At 40.0% G+C, this 19,741-nt stretch overlaps 1 protein-coding gene across 2 annotated transcripts in view; it reads left to right on the top strand.

Annotated features, from left to right (window-relative positions):
* LOC149141562 (U5 small nuclear ribonucleoprotein helicase) overlaps nt 1-19,741 on the top strand; it is a 446,214-nt gene that overhangs the window by 140,049 nt on the left and 286,424 nt on the right. For both annotated transcript variants that reach the window (XM_089450021.1, XM_089450020.1), the window contains 3 exons: nt 6,178-6,252; nt 6,372-6,503; nt 6,665-6,730. In XM_089450021.1, the coding sequence (XP_089306147.1) occupies nt 6,178-6,252; nt 6,372-6,503; nt 6,665-6,730 (273 nt within the window). The remainder of the gene's footprint in view (nt 1-6,177; nt 6,253-6,371; nt 6,504-6,664; nt 6,731-19,741) is intronic.

Raw genomic sequence — 19,741 nt, forward strand, 5'->3', positions numbered from 1 at the left:
GATTATTTCACTTTTTGACTGTAAGAAAATTAAAATTTTCCTATGTCAAAATGATGAGAAAAAGTGAATTTGCACCTTAGGCCCACATGTGGGTCCTATTACTGCTCAAACTAGTAGGGGTCCCAAGGGGGGATCTTATAGAGACTACTAGGTCAAGGGGCAACAATGGAGTGATAACCCACTGTCACTTCAACGAAAGCTCCCTGCTCTTTATGGATTTTCATCGACGGGAGGAGTCCCGGCGTATGAGGAATCATGAGAAAATATAGTCAATGATAAGATGAGGAAGTGATTCCTAGGCCTATTCACAAGAGAGACTCAATTATATAGGATACTTGCTTTAGAAACAAGATGATAGGCTCTCTAGGAGGGGTTGAGAGGATCCTTTAGGGCTAAGGTTTGAGAGTATGTCTTGTCAAGAAGGCTCCTAGACCTAGAAATCTTTGTGGAGACTTGGATTTTATGTGATCTTTGTGAAAATGGTGTAAACAGGGTGCGAGACCACACGAGACCAAGTAGACCCAAACTAGATCAAGTGTATGGAGTTGATCACTCAAAGAGGGGCTTGACGTAATTGGGGAGGAGAATAGGAGCAAAGGACTAATTTCATTTTGAGATTTGAATTTGAATGCAATGATCCAAATGAGGACACTAACCTAAATCAGCTTAGGGAGAGAAATGATCCTTGAGCCAGGGCTTGTGATATCTCGAGATTCCACCATCGGAATTGCTTGAAATTTGGAGGACCCCTTGAGAAGAACCCAGTGCAGTTATGGGCCAATTTTCAAGGTGTTTGGATGGCTACAAAAGATTTTTCTTGATGCCCTAGGTGATCCTCTAGGGTTAGGCCTAGAAATTGGAAATGTGAGGAAAAGAGAGAAATTTGACCACCAAAGGGATATGAGGATTAGTGCCTTATTGCTTGGGCTTAATGGAGTCAAGATACACATAGATCATGGAATTTTGTGAACTAAGGAGCCCTAATTGATCTTTGCTAGCTTCTCCAAGGGCAACAAATAGATCACTATAGATTTATACTTCAAATTTGCGAAGGAGACAAAGTTTTGAGGTCTTTAACCTAAGAGGTGCCTCTATGAACATTCGCCCAATCCATCAAAGGTCAACACACACATTTAATCACTTATTCAAAGTCCCAAAGGAATTTCACATTACATTTAACCCATACAAGAATAAAGATAACAACATACATGCAGTTAACCAGTAAGATAACAAGAATAACATCGAAGTTTCTACTTACATGAGAGAGAGAGTATATCCGTTTATCAACTTCGCATTAGAGGAGCTCCAAAGACAGTAACGAAATCCAAATCTCATAGTGCATCAAGAAAAGCTCCAAAAATTCATCCCAACAAAAAGTACGAAAATATCATAAGAGATACTAATCCAATCCAAGTGATGATGATGAAAATGAATCACTTCACTTGTATTTATACAATCACTAATGAGTCGATTTGCCTAATATGGCCTAATTGAGCCCCAAATAATAAAATAATGTGCTACAATAACATTCCTTGGTTACAAGCCCACCAAGACAGCGCAATAACATCAGAATAAACCTCTCAAAAGGGCAGAATGGTCAATATAGTGAGTCGTTCGGCCTTTGAGGAGGCCTAATGAAGTCCAAAGGGTGCCATGATGAGAAACTGGACTCCCAACATAGTGGACAATGGGCTGGGCCCTTGTTTTCCAAGAAAAAACCTGTGGTGTCCCCATGTGAGATGTGGGGGCACAAGCACATCCTCATGGGTCTTCAAGTGGATCGAAATTGCCTGTAGACCATCTGTAAGGGCTAGGATGATGATGCAAGCCCTCCCTCTGCAGCGGGAGACATCCTCTAGACCTTGGAACATTTGCCAAGTGTATGGTGCAAGTGTGGAGCCGACTGGGCATGGTGAACCAGGTGCATCATCCTCATCCAAAAGGTGGAACACGAGCAATCAATGAGTGGTATTGGGGATCCATGAAGTACTCTCTGCTATGGTGGAGGCCCATGGCTCTCAACGCTCACCCTATAAGTGCCAATTTGGCCCTCTAGAGGGCCAAAACTTGTATAGGGAAACCAAGCCCCAAATGGAGACCCACTTGCAATCCTGCATAAGATCCAATGCGTCCCCTTGTCCTCCAATACAATGCCATTAGAATAATCAAGTAAAAGAGCTTACAAGTCATGGAACCAATGGGTCACTTTAGGGTGGCATGCCCTTCCATAGCAGGCTTTGGAATGTACAAGTGTTTCTAGGCTCAGTAAGGGGGTTAAACAAGGACCCTATTAGGTGGTTTCATCCTTTAAAGGGGGTGACATGTCTAAGGTACATCCCTCAAGTGGTAGGTGGCAAATGATAAAGTAATGGAATGCATTGGGGATTAGGGGAATCATCCAGACCACATGTTATGGTACAAGGGTAGCTATAATAGGGGAAGTCCACACCTGGGTATATGAGTGTAGGAGAGAGCAAATCGTGGTACATGAGTTAACTTGACCAATTTTTTTCAACCCTTCTTCGTATGCCATTTGCCTTTGATTGATTTTTCTTGATAACTGCTCGACGCTCTAGGGGATGAGAGCATTATGTGTAGTATATAGCAGTGGATACCCCCTTAAGGTGGGGCGGTTCATTACCCACTAGGGGTTGGGACATTCATGGGTTCTTAATTGATGGAGGGGGCTCATATAGGGCCCATAAGAACCAGGGTGATGCCCATGGATAAGGGGTAGTGCTCATGTTTGGCTTTGGCCCACGTGCTAAATTTGAATGTCTCGACCATTTTTTTCATTTTGTGGTACATTTCTTGTTGAGAGTGGCGAAATGATGCTTTTTCTTTTCTTTTTCGCTGCATCAACCTCCGGGCATCCTTCGAGGCTCAACCCAAGGTGTGGGGGGGGGGAGGATAACCCTATGTGGACCTAGTGGACACATGTGGATCCGGATGGGAAAAGAGATGAATGGGGCCTAAATGAGTGGAAGGGAGTGATGTATATGGTGTCAGGAAGCAGGATGATGCAACCAAAATTGGGATTTGCCATGTAGTGCCAACCCTAAAGCTAATGACCAATCAAGGAGATCCCATGGGACTAGGATACAAGACTAACCACGAAATCAGGTAGTTGAGACAAGAGTACAAACCTAGCCCACTCTTTCCGCCGAATCCCCCCACCAATCCATGCCCAAAAGTGCCCATGACAAGTAAGGAAAATTACTCGACTATACCAATGAAAAGCCATACCTTTGGAGTTGGGAGGCCCACCTTCAAACATACAATCATAACAAGTGGGCGAGGGACCACATGGCTGGCTCAGGTGGCAGAGACAGTGGCACATCGAGCTATCTGGTGGCTGCAAGGGGCTGCCGACTGAGGACCATCTAGTAGAAAATTTTCTCCTATATACACTACGTACAGGTGGTGGGTAACAGGTTACTCTGCCAAATTTATTACCCCTACTAAATTTAGTTGAACCCTTCCTCCTCTAACTCCATGTAACACGCCCTCTTAGAGAGGAAGGTGTTCTGTACTACACCCAGTTTATCTCTAAAGTATACCTTGGTCAACATATTTGTTGTCTACTCCTTTGTAGGCATGTACTGGAGTCTGACTATACTCCTCTGAACATAATCTCTATTATGGTGGTACCAGATCTCGATGTTCTTGTAACAGTCATTGATGTCGTAGGCTAGGGCCTGCAACTTAAAATTTAACACACAACATAAAACTCTAAAATCCACACAATAGGTATGCACATAAAATCTGAGAAATAATTAATTAAAGAAATAAGATATTTACAAGAGAACTAATGGCCTCTCATTGGCCTCTCATTCCTCACTCTTCTTTTTTTACATGCCTCATGGCTCACCTAGATTTATACAAGTGGATCTGAACCCAAAGTAGGTTCTAGATCATAAACAAACTCCCGCAATATCTCTCATGATCCGTAAAAACTCTTGTCGAATCCATTATCTCTAGATAAGATATAACTAACCCTCAAATCTCTCAACTCTTCCAAAATACTCTCGAACTTTCTCCTATTTACAATAATTCTCATTCTCTCCTAAAACTATAGGAAAAATACATTAAATAATTAAATTTTAACTTATGAATCTAACTCCTTTAGTAAACATTCAACCCTAGGTTAGATGCTCCTGCATCAGTCATGAAACACTGGATTTTCAAAGAGCTTGATGCAGCTCTGATTATCAGAGTGTATGACTGTGGGCTCCAACTTCTGACTGAACAACCCAACAAGTAGCATCCTCAATCATATGGCCTTGCAAGCTGCCAGGCTAGTAGCCATGTACTCGGGCTCAGGTGATCTCAGTGCAACTGATCTCACAGGTGCGCCTTCTCCTCTTTAAACACGTGTTTTATGGCTGGATACTTATGAAGATCAGTGATAGGATTAAACCAAAATTCCTTTCAGTCCTTCATGACTGCTTTGGGATAAGTCATCACTCTGGTGTGAAATAGTGCTGGTCACTTACCCAACAACTAGATCTCATCGCAATCCCTCAGGCTGGCAGGACGTACAGCTCTGATACCACTGTAGTATTGTAAGGAGATTTTTTTCTGCTATTCTTAGGTAGCTAGGGTTTCAACAAAATTCCTTCTTGTACAAACAGTTTATTCAATACAAATAACATAACCTTCAATAAATAGTGCTGGCTTTCTCAACAATGTAATAAACCAATCATTATAATGCTATAATTTAACCAACCAACAAAGCCACAAACAGTTTAATGCAGTTTCAATAATTATAGTTCCAAACAGAGCAGAATAAATTCAACAGTGCAACATAATCCTAACCACATATTTGAATTACTCTAGGTCAACCCGCAGACTTGTAAAACCCTATGCGGGTTCTGTCTGCAAGAATGCCCAGATTGCCTCAGGAATGTACTCCTTTTTGCCCTCGAATTATTTTCAGAAACTCCTGAATTTTCTACTTAAGTGTTCCTGGATCTTCTCAACAAATTTCGGGTCTGTTGCAACCTTTAACCTTCGTATTCCCTTAGGTAACGTCTCCGCTCTTTTACGGGAGCCAAATTATCCTTCAGGACTTCAGGTCTGTAGAAATGGCCTTAGAAATTCTTTGTATCTTCCACAAGAGTATCGAATGATGTTGTGCACCTTCAAAAAATGCGTGATCTGGTTCAGAATATCACAATATCAAACTCCCAGGGTTTTACCCTGCCTCAGGGAATTTGGGCTGCCTGCCTCAGATGGACTTTCGGGTGCCTCAGACTTCGACCTGCAGCTACAGGAGGCCTCGGCTGTTTCAGTAAACTTCATTTATCTGCCTCAGAGAAATTTTGATTGCCTTCCAAAGAGTTCTTCTAGCCTCAAACGAGTTCAATCTTACTTTTTCCTTCAATGTTCCCCCGCAGAATCCGTTCCTTCATTTAGATAGTCTCTCTGTTGTGCCAGAACAGACTAGGAAAGATAAAAATTAAAGTTACTAACTAGGATGGAATCTTTAACCACCGAAATTAGTAGAAGAGAAGGGGTCTTAAAACTCTTAGAGCCGTAGGCTAAAACAAACAGAGATAATTCAATTCCAAATTCAATTCCAATTCCCTGATCAAATGAAGTCTAACTCACTTGAATTTATAGTTTTCTCCATGGGCTTCCATATTTGAAGGGTTGTATAAGCAACCCCCAATTTTGGGCTCTTTTGCCCCAGCCGACCCAATATTTGCCCAATGTTGCCCCGACATTGGAAAAATTGGGTTTTTTTACCCCTTTATCAAGACTATAGCCTAAGGGGTCAGATAGGTTATTTCATCTTTCATAGGCAATCAATTTATTGGGAACATTACAGAATGTTAATAGAAAATTTGAATCTGAATCAAACTTAATCGTTGTTGAATTAGAACTTGAACCCGAATCATGTGACATAGCTTTGATGTACTTGTTCATTAAATTTTTCACTATTAAGATGCATTTTAATAGAAGTGGGCTGGATAAATGGTTTGAACCCAAATCATGTGACATAGCTTTTATGTACTTGTTCATTAAATTTTTCACTGTTAAGATGCATTTTAATAGAAGTGGGCTGGATAAATGGTTTACTTTTATGGTGGGGCAAACTGGTTTCCATGCATGTGTCAAAATTTTCATTTTCTGTGAACTAATTTCCTGAAGCTTTGCCATACTGCATGTTAGGTTGAATTTGCCCAAAGAAATGATGAGGTTGGTTCCTTTTCAAATGAAACACACCCCCAGTATGGAATCACAAAGGTATGGTGTTAAATGCTTGTTTGATGTCATTGTTGTTTCATTTGGGTATTTTTGGGCCTACTACACTCTTGCTGAGGAGGCAGCTAAGTATTCTTATGAGTGACTCGTTTTGTTTTCAGAAGGAGGTGCATAAATCCAAAAATCGGGAACTCATTGAATTGTTCCAGTCTGGTTTTGGCATCCATCATGCTGGGATGTTGCGTGCAGATCGCAGTCTTACAGAGCGTCTGTTTTCTGGAGGATTGCTAAAAGTATGTCTGTTTATGTTCTATGATTCAGGTTGCTGCTAAAAGTAGATATAATGTTTAGATTAAAACTATTGCTCATTTGTTACAATGTACTTGCTAAATGCAGAAGAACATGGTTTCTACCTCCAGGCATAAATGATAATGTGTTGTGGTTATGCTGATAGGTGCTTGTATGTACAGCAACTTTAGCATGGGGTGTTAATTTGCCTGCACATACAGTTATCATAAAGGTGAGTCATCTTTGATGGATAGATTTTCATTGACATTTATGCTAAGAAATCAATCAAGTATTCCATTTTTTATGTTGGAGATAATATTCATTGGATTTGAATACTTTGACGTCTTCGCAAGGGTTGGAAACAGGAAACATAAAACAGGAGGAAGGGAGTAATCTCAGGGCATGAAACTCAGGGTAGACCTCTTAGAAAAGCTCAGGAAACAGTGTAAACTTGTTTTATAAAAGAAAAATGTGTTTTCAAATAATGTTCATCATCTTTTGAATTTTGACATAGATGTGAAAAAATAATGTTCAGAATATCATTTAGACATAAAACAGTAAAACGTATATTCATAAGCTTTCCTATAATCAAGCATTCACATTATAAAAAATCATAAACTTTCCTGTTATTAAGGTTAATAAATAACTCAAGCTCATGTTTTTGTACCATATGTTTGTTTTGATTTCTGCTCGGCTTAGGCTTCTTTGCAGGTAATGATAAGTTTCTCCGGAGCAATGATTTGTCCGTGGGACCTAGGAATATTTGAGACAATCCTAGCAATCTCCTTCTTTCAAAAAGGTAGATCAAGAAAGGGTGATAAAAGAAGTCATAATACTGGCAGTATATTCAAGTCATATACTCTGAACTTCCTAATCTTTTTGCAAATAATGGATAATTTCATTGTTTACTTTGACTACATGCAGTGTCCTTGGTACACTGCCTCAAAATTCTCCTTGGTCAGCTAAGGGTTGCTTTTATCAGTTACATCTTGAATCTAATCGTCACATCTTGCTGATGAATATGATATGTTAATGGTGTCATCCCCATGTGACAGAGCTAGAGGAGAATTTCATCTTCAGTGGTCCCATATATTAAACAAGGTAGATTTCATTGTTTATACCAAGACACTACCTTTATTTGCTAGTTGGATCAGTGGTGTTTGGGTTTCTCTATTCAGCGAGAAATCACCTCAATTGACTGGCCATTGGGATTTATTGAAGCCAAGTTCCACTAGGTCGGTCACTTCTTTATTCTATCCTATCCTTGTGTTTGGAGGTGTCAAGCTCCATACAGGCACTCCATCCATCTACACAGAGGGCAGTATCTTAGTGAGATAGTGCAGAACCTTCTATTTTATCGAGAAATCACCCACTAGCATGAGGTCACAGAGTTGTACTTGCTCGAGTAGGCTTGATGTGAGGCTTCCCACACAACCAAGTGAGTAGCTAGGTATCCATTACTATATTTATCTTGAGGATAGATATTAGGACAGCTACTAGTTGCACTTGAGCTCACCCTAGGATTATCCATTTTGGTTCACTTAGTCACATACATTTCCTAGAGGAAATTATTGGACTTTGCATTACATTGATAGCTTTTGATATGATGGAAATAACTGTTCTTTGACTTCTATTTCTACTTCTCATGCAGAGTAGTAGCTGTCTCCTTTTCTCTTCCTATTGCATAATTAGATATCTATCTTTAGTTCTTGTTAGTGTTTACTCATTGGGTTTATCACTTTTTACTGTCTACATTATTTTTATTTCTACATTTTCTGATACAAGAGTCGCCTCTTGTTGGTGGCTATGTGGGATTGGTATCTGCAGTGGCTTTAGAGTCAGCTCCATGTTCAGCATCATATGAACCTTCCATTTGTCAGGAAGTTGACAGTGGTTAGTCAGATTCTACAAGTGTTGCACATTTATCATGTATCTTCTTGTTTCCTAGTAGGGCTCAATTTCAGTGCTTGGAACAGATTTTGTGGTCCTACTTGTAGTCGAGGAATGGTGGGGAAAGAGGTCTTCCTTTGGTTCCTTAGGATGTGTGTGTTATGCACAATGATGTGGGAGGGTCTACTCAGGTTGAATGATGGCACAACTCTATATTATCCTGAAAAATAAATTGACTAAAGTTTCCAGAATTTTGCTTCAGGAAAAAAAAAACCACCATAAATTTCTTTGTTTAAAACCAAACAAATTGCACACTTTGCACCTCTAAATTATCAGCACAACCAGTAAATTTTGGCAATATGAAAACCCAGAAATGCTGCAACTCAAAATAGTCATGAGACATATGCAACAAGACTCAGCCTTATTATATTAAATATGGATCTGAAAATACATGCCAAATATGAACCTGCAGTGGCTTTAGAGTCAGCTCCATGTTCAGCATCATATGAACCTTCCATTTGTCAGGAAGTTGACAGTGGTTAGTCAGATTCTACAAGTGTTGCACATTTATCATGTATCTTGTTGTTTCCTAGTAGGGCTCAATTTCAGTGCTTGGAACAGATTTTGTGGTCCTACTTGTAGTCGAGGTATGGTGGGGAAAGAGGTCTTCCTTTGGTTCCTTAGGATGTGTGTGCTATGCATAATGATGTGGGAGGGTCTACTCAGGTTGAATGATGGCACAACTCTATATTATCCCGAAAAATAAATTAACTAAAGTTTCCAGAATTTTGCTTCAGGAAAAAAAAAACCATGATAAATTTCTTTGTTTAAAACCAAACAAATTGCACACTTTGCACCTCTAAATTATCGGCACAACCAGAAATTTAGGCAATATGAAAACCCAGAAATGCTGCAACTCAAAATAGTCATGAGACATATGCAACAAGACTCAGCCTTATTATATTAAATATGGATCTGAAAATACATGCCAAATATGGTTCTAAGAACCTATTAAAAACACCAACAAGATATCAGTATGGCTTACAATGACTCCTCCAACATTATACACCTACGAGAGATCTAATTGACCTCTCCTAGCAATCTCCATGTTAAGCCCAATGAGCCAATCTGATTTGATCCCTCCTTTTTCGAGTAGCTAGGGTATATGTCTCAATCCCAAAATTCCTCCTAATTGGAATCAACTAGGGTGGATCACTTACCACTGAAACTAACCCTCTACATAATATGGGTTCTCACCCAGACAAGCTCCAAGAGCTCAACTCAACAACAACAAAACAATAATCCAAATAAATCCCAAGGAGTGAGCTCTCATCATTTATCTCCTTTAATAGTCATGGACTATTAGAATACCATGGGTCTTTTTCTTCTTTTATTAAAGTGGCTTATAATATTCTTTTTCCCAAGTCACTTTTAATTAGTTAATTCCCAATTATTACATCATTACTTTTTAATTTGCAGCCTATGGGAATGGTTAGGCTATTGAGTTAGTTTCTATTCCCAATGCTCGAAAAAAGGGACATTACAACCTCCTTTCCTGAAATTGGTTGACGCCAAGCAATTCTAACCTCAATATCAAGATCCCAAACGAATTCGAAGAATCCCTGTTGCATTAATGAGATGGAATCCATAATTTGTATGCTAGAACCAATTCCTCGGTCCCAAATGAATCTGAAGGAGGCTTCACTATACTCCTGCGCCGTCAATAGTATATTATTGATCCTTGTGTCTCCTGGCTTCCAATTGTACTCCCCTACTTGGTGAAGCCTTGCCATACGAGGGGATAGTCCACCTGGATCCCATTGCCAAATAGGGAATCTAGCACTCCCAATGCCCGAACACTCCAATTGTGCTACAACCCTGGCTAGAAGTAATCTCCCATAAGTTTCCCATGTGATAGGGTACTAACTCATAATCTCCCTCTAGTCTAACTTCTGGGGACCTCTGTCATAGTAGATGTCAACTGCCACCATAATACCTCTGAAGTCCTTGACTTCCAAGAGAGTGTATGTCCCATTAGTCATCAACAACCCCTGAAATATACAATGTTGACGCTGCACTACTTTGATTATAACTGAGATGCAATACACCATAGTTCAGATTTCTGATTTTGCATTACGATGTACTTTCTATCTTGCACAAACATCCTACAAGCTTGTATCCTTTCTTCCTCATACCATCCACCCTTCATCTTCTCTCTATGTGGGCTAAGCAATAAAGTGCAAGGTTGCTTGCTATGTTGCAAGAAATGCCTAGAAAAGTGGTGTACTAGTACCGGGGACAAACTTAAATGCTGAAATGGCCTTGAAATGGGCCCGAAAAGCTGCCAGCCATACCGTACTACGTTTCACAATTTCGAAACGCCGTACAGTATGGTTGATGACGTTTCAGGCTTGTTTCGACCGCGACAGGTCACATTTTGGGCGACAAAAGGTGGATTTCATTTTTTTTTAAAGTTTTTCAGCCAGCTCAAGGCTTGAAGAATGGCGTGGGCCCCTTCTAACACCCAAATACACTAATAAAACAATTTTTATGTCGTTGTTATCTAGATTTAATAAAAAAATTACAAATAGAATTCTGTAGAAGATTAAAAAAATAGAATTCTCTAGAAGATTAAAAAAATAGAATTCTCTAGAAACCCTATGAGCCTCTTCTTTTCTTTAAAAAGACACTTCATTCGCTCATTTCTCACACATTCTTCTGCAAGAGGAGCTTCCTATAGCACCAAGGAGTTTATTTGTGTTTTGGAGCATGGACAACAAGAGAAAGGGTGTGGGTAGCAAGAGGAAGGGCGTGGGAAGCAACTAGTTGGGAAAGTTTTTTCATTTTCTAATTTTGCAGCATTCATGGCTTCCCAAAGTTGTGTTTCAAGTGCCCCTAAATCCACTCAAGTAACCAGGCAACAAGAATACTATCCTCTATGGAAGTATGTTACCAAAGTGAAGCAAATGGGTTCCAGTGGTACGTGGGAATGGAAGTGCAATTTATGCAAAAATGAAAAGACCTTCAAGGGCTCATACACGAGAGTGAAGGCTCACATTTTGCATGAAGAGATAAAGGGTATTGATGTTTGTGCACATACCAAAAATCTAGAGGTGAGGCTAAATTCAAGAAAGCAATGGTGCTCAAAGGATGAAGGATCAAAGAAACAAAATTGACACTAGCACTACCAATCCTTGCATGACTGATAGCATTGAGCCAAGGGTTGTTCAGGAAGCAAGAAAGAGGAGGGCACTAGAACTAGAAGCAGAATTATCCAAGTCATTAACTCCAGTTCAAGACAACAAATTGGTGAAAATGCTTGATAGTCAAGGGAGAGAAGAAGTTGACTTAAGAGTGACAAGGGCCATCTTTGCTTGTGGCATCCCTTTTAATGTGGTTTGATCCCCATATTGGCAGGATTTAGTGAGAGTGATTGACAAATCCTCTCAAGGTTACGAGGGGCCAAACTATGAAAAAGTCAGAACAATTTTGCTGAAGAAAGAGAGGCATCTTCTTGATGATGTTTTGAAACCAATTCGTAACTCATGGGGTAGTACATGGCTTTCCATTATCTCAGATGGTTGGATTGATACAAGACGCAGGCCTTTGATTAATGTCATTGCATCATCACCAAAAGGAGCCATGTTCATCGAAGCAGAAGATTGTTCAGGTGAGGTAAAGGATAGTAAGTTCATTGTTGATATTTTAATTTCTGCTAATGAAAAAGTAGGGCTAGAAAATGTGGTGCAAATTATCACAAATAAGGCACCTATTTGCAAAGTTGAAGGCTTAATTGTTGAGAGTAGATACAATCACATATTTTGGACTCTTTGTATTGTCCATAATTTGAATATGATTTCAGAAGAGATTGAGGCAAAAACAAAATGGGTTAAGTAGGTCACAGGGCAGGCTAGGGAGTTAATTAAATTCATCACCAACCACCACCAATCTCAAGCAATATATCGAGAATACTCCAAATTGGAGTTGTTGAAAGTTGCTGAGACAAGCTATGCCTTAAACTTCACCATGTTGCGTCGCCTCGTTGAAGTTAAAAATGCATCAAGTATGGTGGTGGGTCCAACTTGGGTTGAGTGGAGACAGGCAAATTCAAAGAAGGGAAGTATGGTGATGAGGGTGTTGATTGATGAAGATTGGTGGAACAAGATGTATTTCTTTCTCAAGTTCACATTACCTGCATTTGATCTTCTCCGAGATGCAGACACAAAAATCTTTCCTAGGAGAGGTTTATGATGGCATGGATACCATGGTTGAAAAAATGTGGAAATTATTACACAAGAGGATCCCACTCTTCGTTTTGTGGATTTTGATTTTGCTGAAGAAGTGACATCCATTATTGTTACTGGGTGGAATAGCTTCAACACTTGATTACACACTTTGGCACATGTTCTGAATCCAAAATTTCATGATGAAGAATTCATTGCTGAAAATGATGGGAAAATGAGGTGGACAATGGAATGAAGAAAGCCTTTCAGAGTTTGTTTCCAACGTCTTTACAAACTGATGTAAGGCAAGAATTTCCCTGTTTTGTTGTTGGATTAGAGGATTTTGCAGACATATCAGCTTTGGGTGAGAGGAGGACCATGGACCCGGTTAAGTGGTGGGCTTGTCACGGGGCAAGTGGTGTTCATTTGCAAAGTCTTGCCGCTCGTATTCTATCACAAGTGGCAAGATGCTCATCGACAGAACAAAATTGGAGCACCTACAGTTTCATTCATAGTGTGAAGCACAACAGGTTTGGGATCGCAGAAGGAAAAGGACCTTGTATATTGTTAGTTTTTGGTAGCATCGGATGTGCTCTAGCCATGGAAATTGGTGGAGAGGCTAAGGCACATGAGTTCTAAAGAACCTAGAAACTGTTTGGTGAAATTCCACCCAGATTGTATTTTATTAAAATAATTAATATTTTTAATGTAGTTCTTAAGTCTGAACTTAGGAAAATTAAAGTATTAATCAAAATATGGGTGAGAATGTTCTAGAAAACGGACCAAGTCAAGTTTTTAATCTTAGCCGTTGATTAGAGACTTAATCTCGACCATTGAAGTCTCAATGAGAAAAGTACAAGGAGGCTTGGGGTTCATTTAGAAACACACACTGAGAGAACGAATTGATCTAGAGTTCAAAATTCTTGGGGCTAGGAAGCTGAAAAGTTCGAACTAAGTGATCATTCTCCAATATAGGGGTAGGGATAGTTCAGGAATACTGGCAAAGAGGCGGAGAGCCACTAGTGGAGGCAGTGCAACACCTAGAGGGACTGGCGCTGGGCTAGTATGGGCCCACGCAGTCCTGACGCTGAACTAGGGAGAGCCAACGCAAAGGAGAAGCTGCCCTCGTGCAGAAATCCAGAATTTTGCCGGGGAGCTGTCGGAACAGCGGGGGAAGGTTGACGCAGAAGCTCTAGGAGGCAGAAGAGACAACGCAGAGCTGACGCAGGGCCTACACAGGGCCAATGCAGAGATAGCCAGTGTTAGCCAGTTCTGCTGCAGGATCAACTAGAAACTGTCGGGTGAAGTGAGGTAATCTCACTCAGTTTTCCGCCATTATATTTTTCTCTGTAACTAGATTGTCGGGACGGCATCCAACATTGTATTCAAAACTACTTAATAATATAAAACCCTCAAAGCTTCTGCACCGGTTTTCCCGAATTGGGTTTTTCGAGGACTATTTTGCCCAAAAATAACGGTGTCCTATGTATCTTGTTCTTTGCTCAGTTTCTTTGGTCATGTAATCAAATTAAATTGGTGTAGGCTGCAGAAGTAATTTACTTTAGTATTTTTCAGAAAATAACTTGGTAATGTATATTAAAATCAAGTAGAAGTAAATTTAGTTTTGCTGCAGTAGGGGTTCCTTGATTGTAGGAATTTTCACATATTTGTCCATTCAAACCTACGCCTTGTGTCTCGTAGGGGTGAAGAATATATAAGTGGAACTCATAAAGATTGGGATGTGGATGCAGAATGTCCAGATTTAGAGCTCTCTCTTTCTGCTCTTGATATTTGTGGCAGTGGTGATGCAAGTGCAAGTGGAAGTACTAGTAGAGTTGCCTCTTCCGCTGACCAAGCATCTTGTTCTATTTCTGTTGATGAGGATGAGAAGTATTAATAGTAATGATATGCTAATGTAGCCATAATTGTCTTTAGCTCATGTTTTATTTTAGTTTTAGCACATATAGCCTCACATATAAAGGCTGATTTTGAAGTCTTCTATGTAAAGCCTGATCTATAAATGCTAATTTTGGATATTTGCATCATGTAATCATCTGTTGGAGTTATTATAAATGTGGATTTCCTTCTAAAATATCATTTATATGTCTCATTCTTTATTTTCTTACAAAATAAAGTGTTATTTAATATTGCCTCATATATATATATATATATATATACATAGCGTTTCGGTTGACGTTTCCATTTTTCGGGGGATGCATTTGGGGTGTCCTTGTTTCAGAAACTTCTAGACGTTGCAGCGTTTTTTGCAACTTAGGTTGCTTGTTACTTGCACTTCTACTCTCATGTAATTGTGAACTCAATTTGCTGCAACTTGCAAGCCTTGCTTATGCTCTTTTGAAGTGGGCTGTTGTACATTTCACCACTTGCTCTTGTTAAAAGCAACTCAAGAGCATGTTTCTGCTATTTCCCTATTAGGTGGTTTAATTGCTCTTCAATACTAAGAAGCTTGACAATTGTCTTAACCATAGTTGCGGGGGAGCGCCCCCCCGAATCCGCTCCCGAATCGCGCTCCGGAGCGGCTCGGGAGCGCGCTCCCAAAAAGAAATTTGCGCTCCCTGCCATTTTCGAGAGCGCTGTAGGGAGCGGTTGCTTCATCGCTCCAGGAGCGAATTTTTAAGCCTGGGAGCGATCGGGGAGTGATCGCTCCCGGGGAATAAAAAATCGCTCCGGGAGCGTTTCGAGCGGCGCCGGGAGCGATCCGACGGAAAAAAAATCCGCGGACCTCAAAAAAAAATTAAATAAAAAAAAATTGTTTTAAAAGCCCAATGGGCCTAAAAAAACTTCATTATCACTTCATTGAGTTGAGTTTGTTGGAGAGCAAGAGCAAAGGAGCAAGGAGAAGCGAGGAGCAAGTGTCGAGGAGCGAGGAGCAAGTGCCTAGGAGCGAGGAGCAAGCCTGCAGAGGTAAGTAACTTAGTAATTTAGTTAGTTTAGTTAGTTTAATTTAATTAGGTAGTAATTTAGTTAATTTAATTTAGTTTATTGAGTTTAAAAATCATGAATTTAAATTAAATTAATAAATTAAATTAATTAATCCCAATAAATTAAATTAATTTGGAGATTCAAGAAAAAACCCTACAAACATCAAACACCATGGACCTGGCTATATTTCTTGGCATTTTCCTTTTCTTGGTCCCTTTTATGGTTATTATGGTGCTGGAGAGTAGGAAACAGAGGGGCCAAACTGAAGAGGGGGATGAAGAAGCTTGAGAAAGTCGAATTGGTGAAAACCTCGGTGAGGAGGAGGTGGAGGAGGGTGAACATGACCCTCAAAAAACTAAACAAGACCAAACCCCATTGTGGAAATATGTTAACAGGGCTGAAGCCTGAAACAGGGAGAGGGGGTCGAACCACTAAATTTCATTGCCCCCATTGCAACACTGATTACACAGGTTCATACACCCGTGCTAGAAGACACCTCTGCGGGAAAAGGCCATGGGATGGAGACAAACAAATAGGAATCAAAACTTGTACAGCGGTGTCAGTAGCGGATAGAGCCAAATACATAAGGGAAGAGGAGGAAGCCGAATACAAATCGAAAGAATCAAGGGGTTTCTTTGAACCAAGCTCACAATCACAAAGAACTCCTTCAGCGTCCTCCCAAGGCAGTGGATATGGAGGCACAGGGTCATCATCTTTAAGGCGTAGAACCATATCAGATTTCCTTGATGAGGGGTGTAGGAATGATGTGGATTCAAAGGTTTACAGGTTTCTCTATGCATGTGGGATACCATTCAATGTGCTTCGCTCACCTTATTGGCACGAAATGGTTTTTGCCATAAATGATGCCCCTAAAGGATACAAGAGCCCTGGGTATGACAAGGCAAGAACCGTTGGCCTTGATCATGAAAAAGCAAAAATATCACATTCTTTGAATAGAATGACAAGTTCTTGGACTGACCACGGGGTGTCCATTGTATCTGATGGATGGACAAATGTAAAAGGCAAGCCATTGATAAGTGTTCTTGCTGTGTCTGTTAGTGGTCCCATCTTTCTAATCGCACATGATTACTCAGACAAGTTCAAGACCGCCATCAACATTGCAGAAGCATTACTTGAAACAATTGAGCGTATTGGGCCATACAATGTCATCCAAGTCATCATTGATAATGCTCCTAATTGTAAGGCAGCTGGAGCAATTATTGAGGATAAATACCCCAACATATTTTGGTCTGGATGTTTGGTTCACACATTGAACCTTCTATTGCATGATATTGTCAAGAACAAAAATGAACAATACCAATGGATTGGTGATTTGTACAAGAAAGGCAAACAAATGATAAAATTTATTACAAATCATAGCAATACCCATGGCCTTTTCCGCAGTCACTCGAGATTGGAGTTGTTGAAGATTGCGAAGACCAGATTTGGTAGCTATTACCTCACCTTCAGTCGCCTTTTGAAGGTAAGAGAGGCATTGGTTAGCATGGTATCAAGTCCACATTGGCAGGTATTAAAGGAAAGGGCTACAAATGCAGCTGACAGGGGAGGTTTTGAAATGGTGGAGGAGGCCGCTCTTGATGGTCAGTTTTGGACAAGTGTGAGGCAAGTATTGGATTTCACCAAGCCCATTTATCACATGATTCGGTTTGCAGATATAGACAAACCAGTGATTGGCGAGGTGTATGAGCAGATGGATACCGTGTTGGGGGAAATAAAAGATATTGTTCATAACAGAGATCCCGACTTGTACAAACTGATTCACGATTGTGTGTGTGAACGGTGGAATAGACTTAATCTTCCACTACATTGCTTGGCGTATATCCTTATGCCAAAATACTACTCTACATCTTGGTTGGGCCAACCTGCAGCAGGGGGTGGGGTTAGGACCAAACCCCATACTAGAGGATATTTGGAAGCATTAGAAAAGTTGGTACCTGACAGGGAGGAATGTGCAGCTGTGCGCTTTGAAATAGGTAGATACTTCAGTTGCACTGGTTTGTATGGTAACTTCGATGCAATGGACGACAGAGATAGATTTGATACTCTCACATGGTGGGAAACATATGGCGGCCAGGGACTTTTGCCAAAATTGGCAAAAAAAGTTCTTTCACAGGTTGTAAATACTTCTTCTGCAGAGAGGTGTTGGAGCACCTACAGCTACATACATAATGTGAAAAGAAATAGACTCAATGAAAACTGAGCAGAAAGCTTGGTTTATGTGCACTACAACTTGAGGTTGTTGAGTCATTACTGTGATCGGGCTTATGAGGATCCCACATATAAAATTTGGGACAATCACCCGGAGGATGACAATTTGGAGGATGGCATTGTACATATTGAAGAACTGGAAGAGGAACTTGTAAGGGATGAAGATGAAGCAGCTGCAGCAGCCATGCCACCTCCACCATCCAGTAGCAGTGCTCGAGGTCTGAGTCTTGTTCCTTTGCTGTCGCCACCTCCATCAACACCCTCACGTGGAGGTTCTAGTTCTGGTCGTTGGTCTGTGCGGGAGACTCCTAGAAGACCACCACGACCTGCTTATACTTCTGGAGACTCTCGTGGCAAGGGCCACATGTAGATTTACAGTTTAGTTGTCCTTTTTAGTTTCTATTAGACTTTAGTTTTCATAACTGTTGAGTTTTGAGTCCTTGACTCTTGACTCTTGACTCTTTCATATCATAATGATATTTTTTGTAAACAATATATCACCGTGACAATGAAAATTTGAAGTTTGAAGTTGGGCCTTGGCAATTATAACTCATTGGTAATGATTGTGAATTATGAATATGATGCTTCGTGAAATACTAAAGTTGTTTCATTTCATTTCATTATTCATGTTTCATTTTATAAATTTATAACATTTCATATCATGTTAACAGTTAGAAGTTAGGACTTAGAAATATCTTAGATATTACTTCTTGTAATGGTTAAACTTAGCTTACAAGTACAACTTTGGTGATCAATGATGATAAATGTTATTGAATTTTCAATTTTGAAAGCTTGAAGTTGAAACTTTAAGATTGAATTTGATGAATCATGATTCATGAGACTCAATATGTTGCAGTTGTAATATGTATTTTACTAACTTGTGGACATGGTTGATGACGATTATAATTTCTAGAATCTAGATGATTGATGTGATATGGTTCTATGATCAATCTATGTTTTTTTATGTCTAATTCATCATTCTACATGTTTTTGTTGACATATATGTATCAAAAATTAAAAAATATATATATTTTTAAAAAATCGCTCCCGAATTCGCTCCCAAACCGGGAGCTTCTGAAAATGGTCGCTCCCTCTCCCGTTTCCGCTCCCGCTCCCCGCTCCCGCTCGCAAGCAACATGGGTCTTAACACTCTTGATCCTCCATTCTTCAATTTCACTATCCTTATTTAATATTGTGCCTTGTAGCCTCCTGGGTTTCTTCTTCTTCTGCAAGATTATTAATTTTCCCTTGAATGCGCTCTTGGTGACTATGATTTGGAAGCTCTATAATCACTATATATCCTTGCATTTTGTTGATGGTTGGACCACCATGTGAATGCTCAACCATTTTTCCCAATTTTGCTGTGGAAGCCTTTGATGAGTTCTCCGGGAAGAGTGTTAAGTTTAGGTATGTTCTATGCTAGAGAAATTTATTTCAATTTTCCAATATCTTTTCCAGATTAACAATCACATCAGCATTAAAGTAAACTATAGATAGAACATAAAATATAAATCGTAGAAGACAAGCCAAGACAAGAGGACACAAGATGTGGCGCTAGCCAAGGACAAACCCCAATGTGTGGAAACCCTTGATCAATTTTTTCTTTATGTTCTTCAAAGTTCAGCAGAGAGAGAGATAGTACATTTACAATAGAAGTCAACACTTTGACTTATCTAGATCTGAGGATAGATCATTTCCTATAACGATGATACATGAGATCAGTTGAAGACATTCTGCTTCAACTGATTCTCCAAGGTGACGGCTTCACCTATCGTAGTCTTGCATTTCGTCCATTTGTTGCACCTTATCGTGTGGCACCATGCTGTACCATCACAGTGCTGGACCTTTATGACTGAGTTGCTCTCGTCTGCTTTCATCATCATGCTTCTCCTTATTATGCTGCATCTTCATCTTCATGCTGAGACTGTTCATGATTGAGGTAAGCGAGTTAATAGAAA

This window comes from Pinus tabuliformis, chromosome X, assembly GCF_031772625.1.
Source record: "Pinus tabuliformis cultivar Carrire ecotype Pingquan chromosome X, CPIR1, whole genome shotgun sequence".
In the NCBI taxonomy this organism is placed as follows: Eukaryota; Viridiplantae; Streptophyta; class Pinopsida; order Pinales; family Pinaceae; genus Pinus; species Pinus tabuliformis.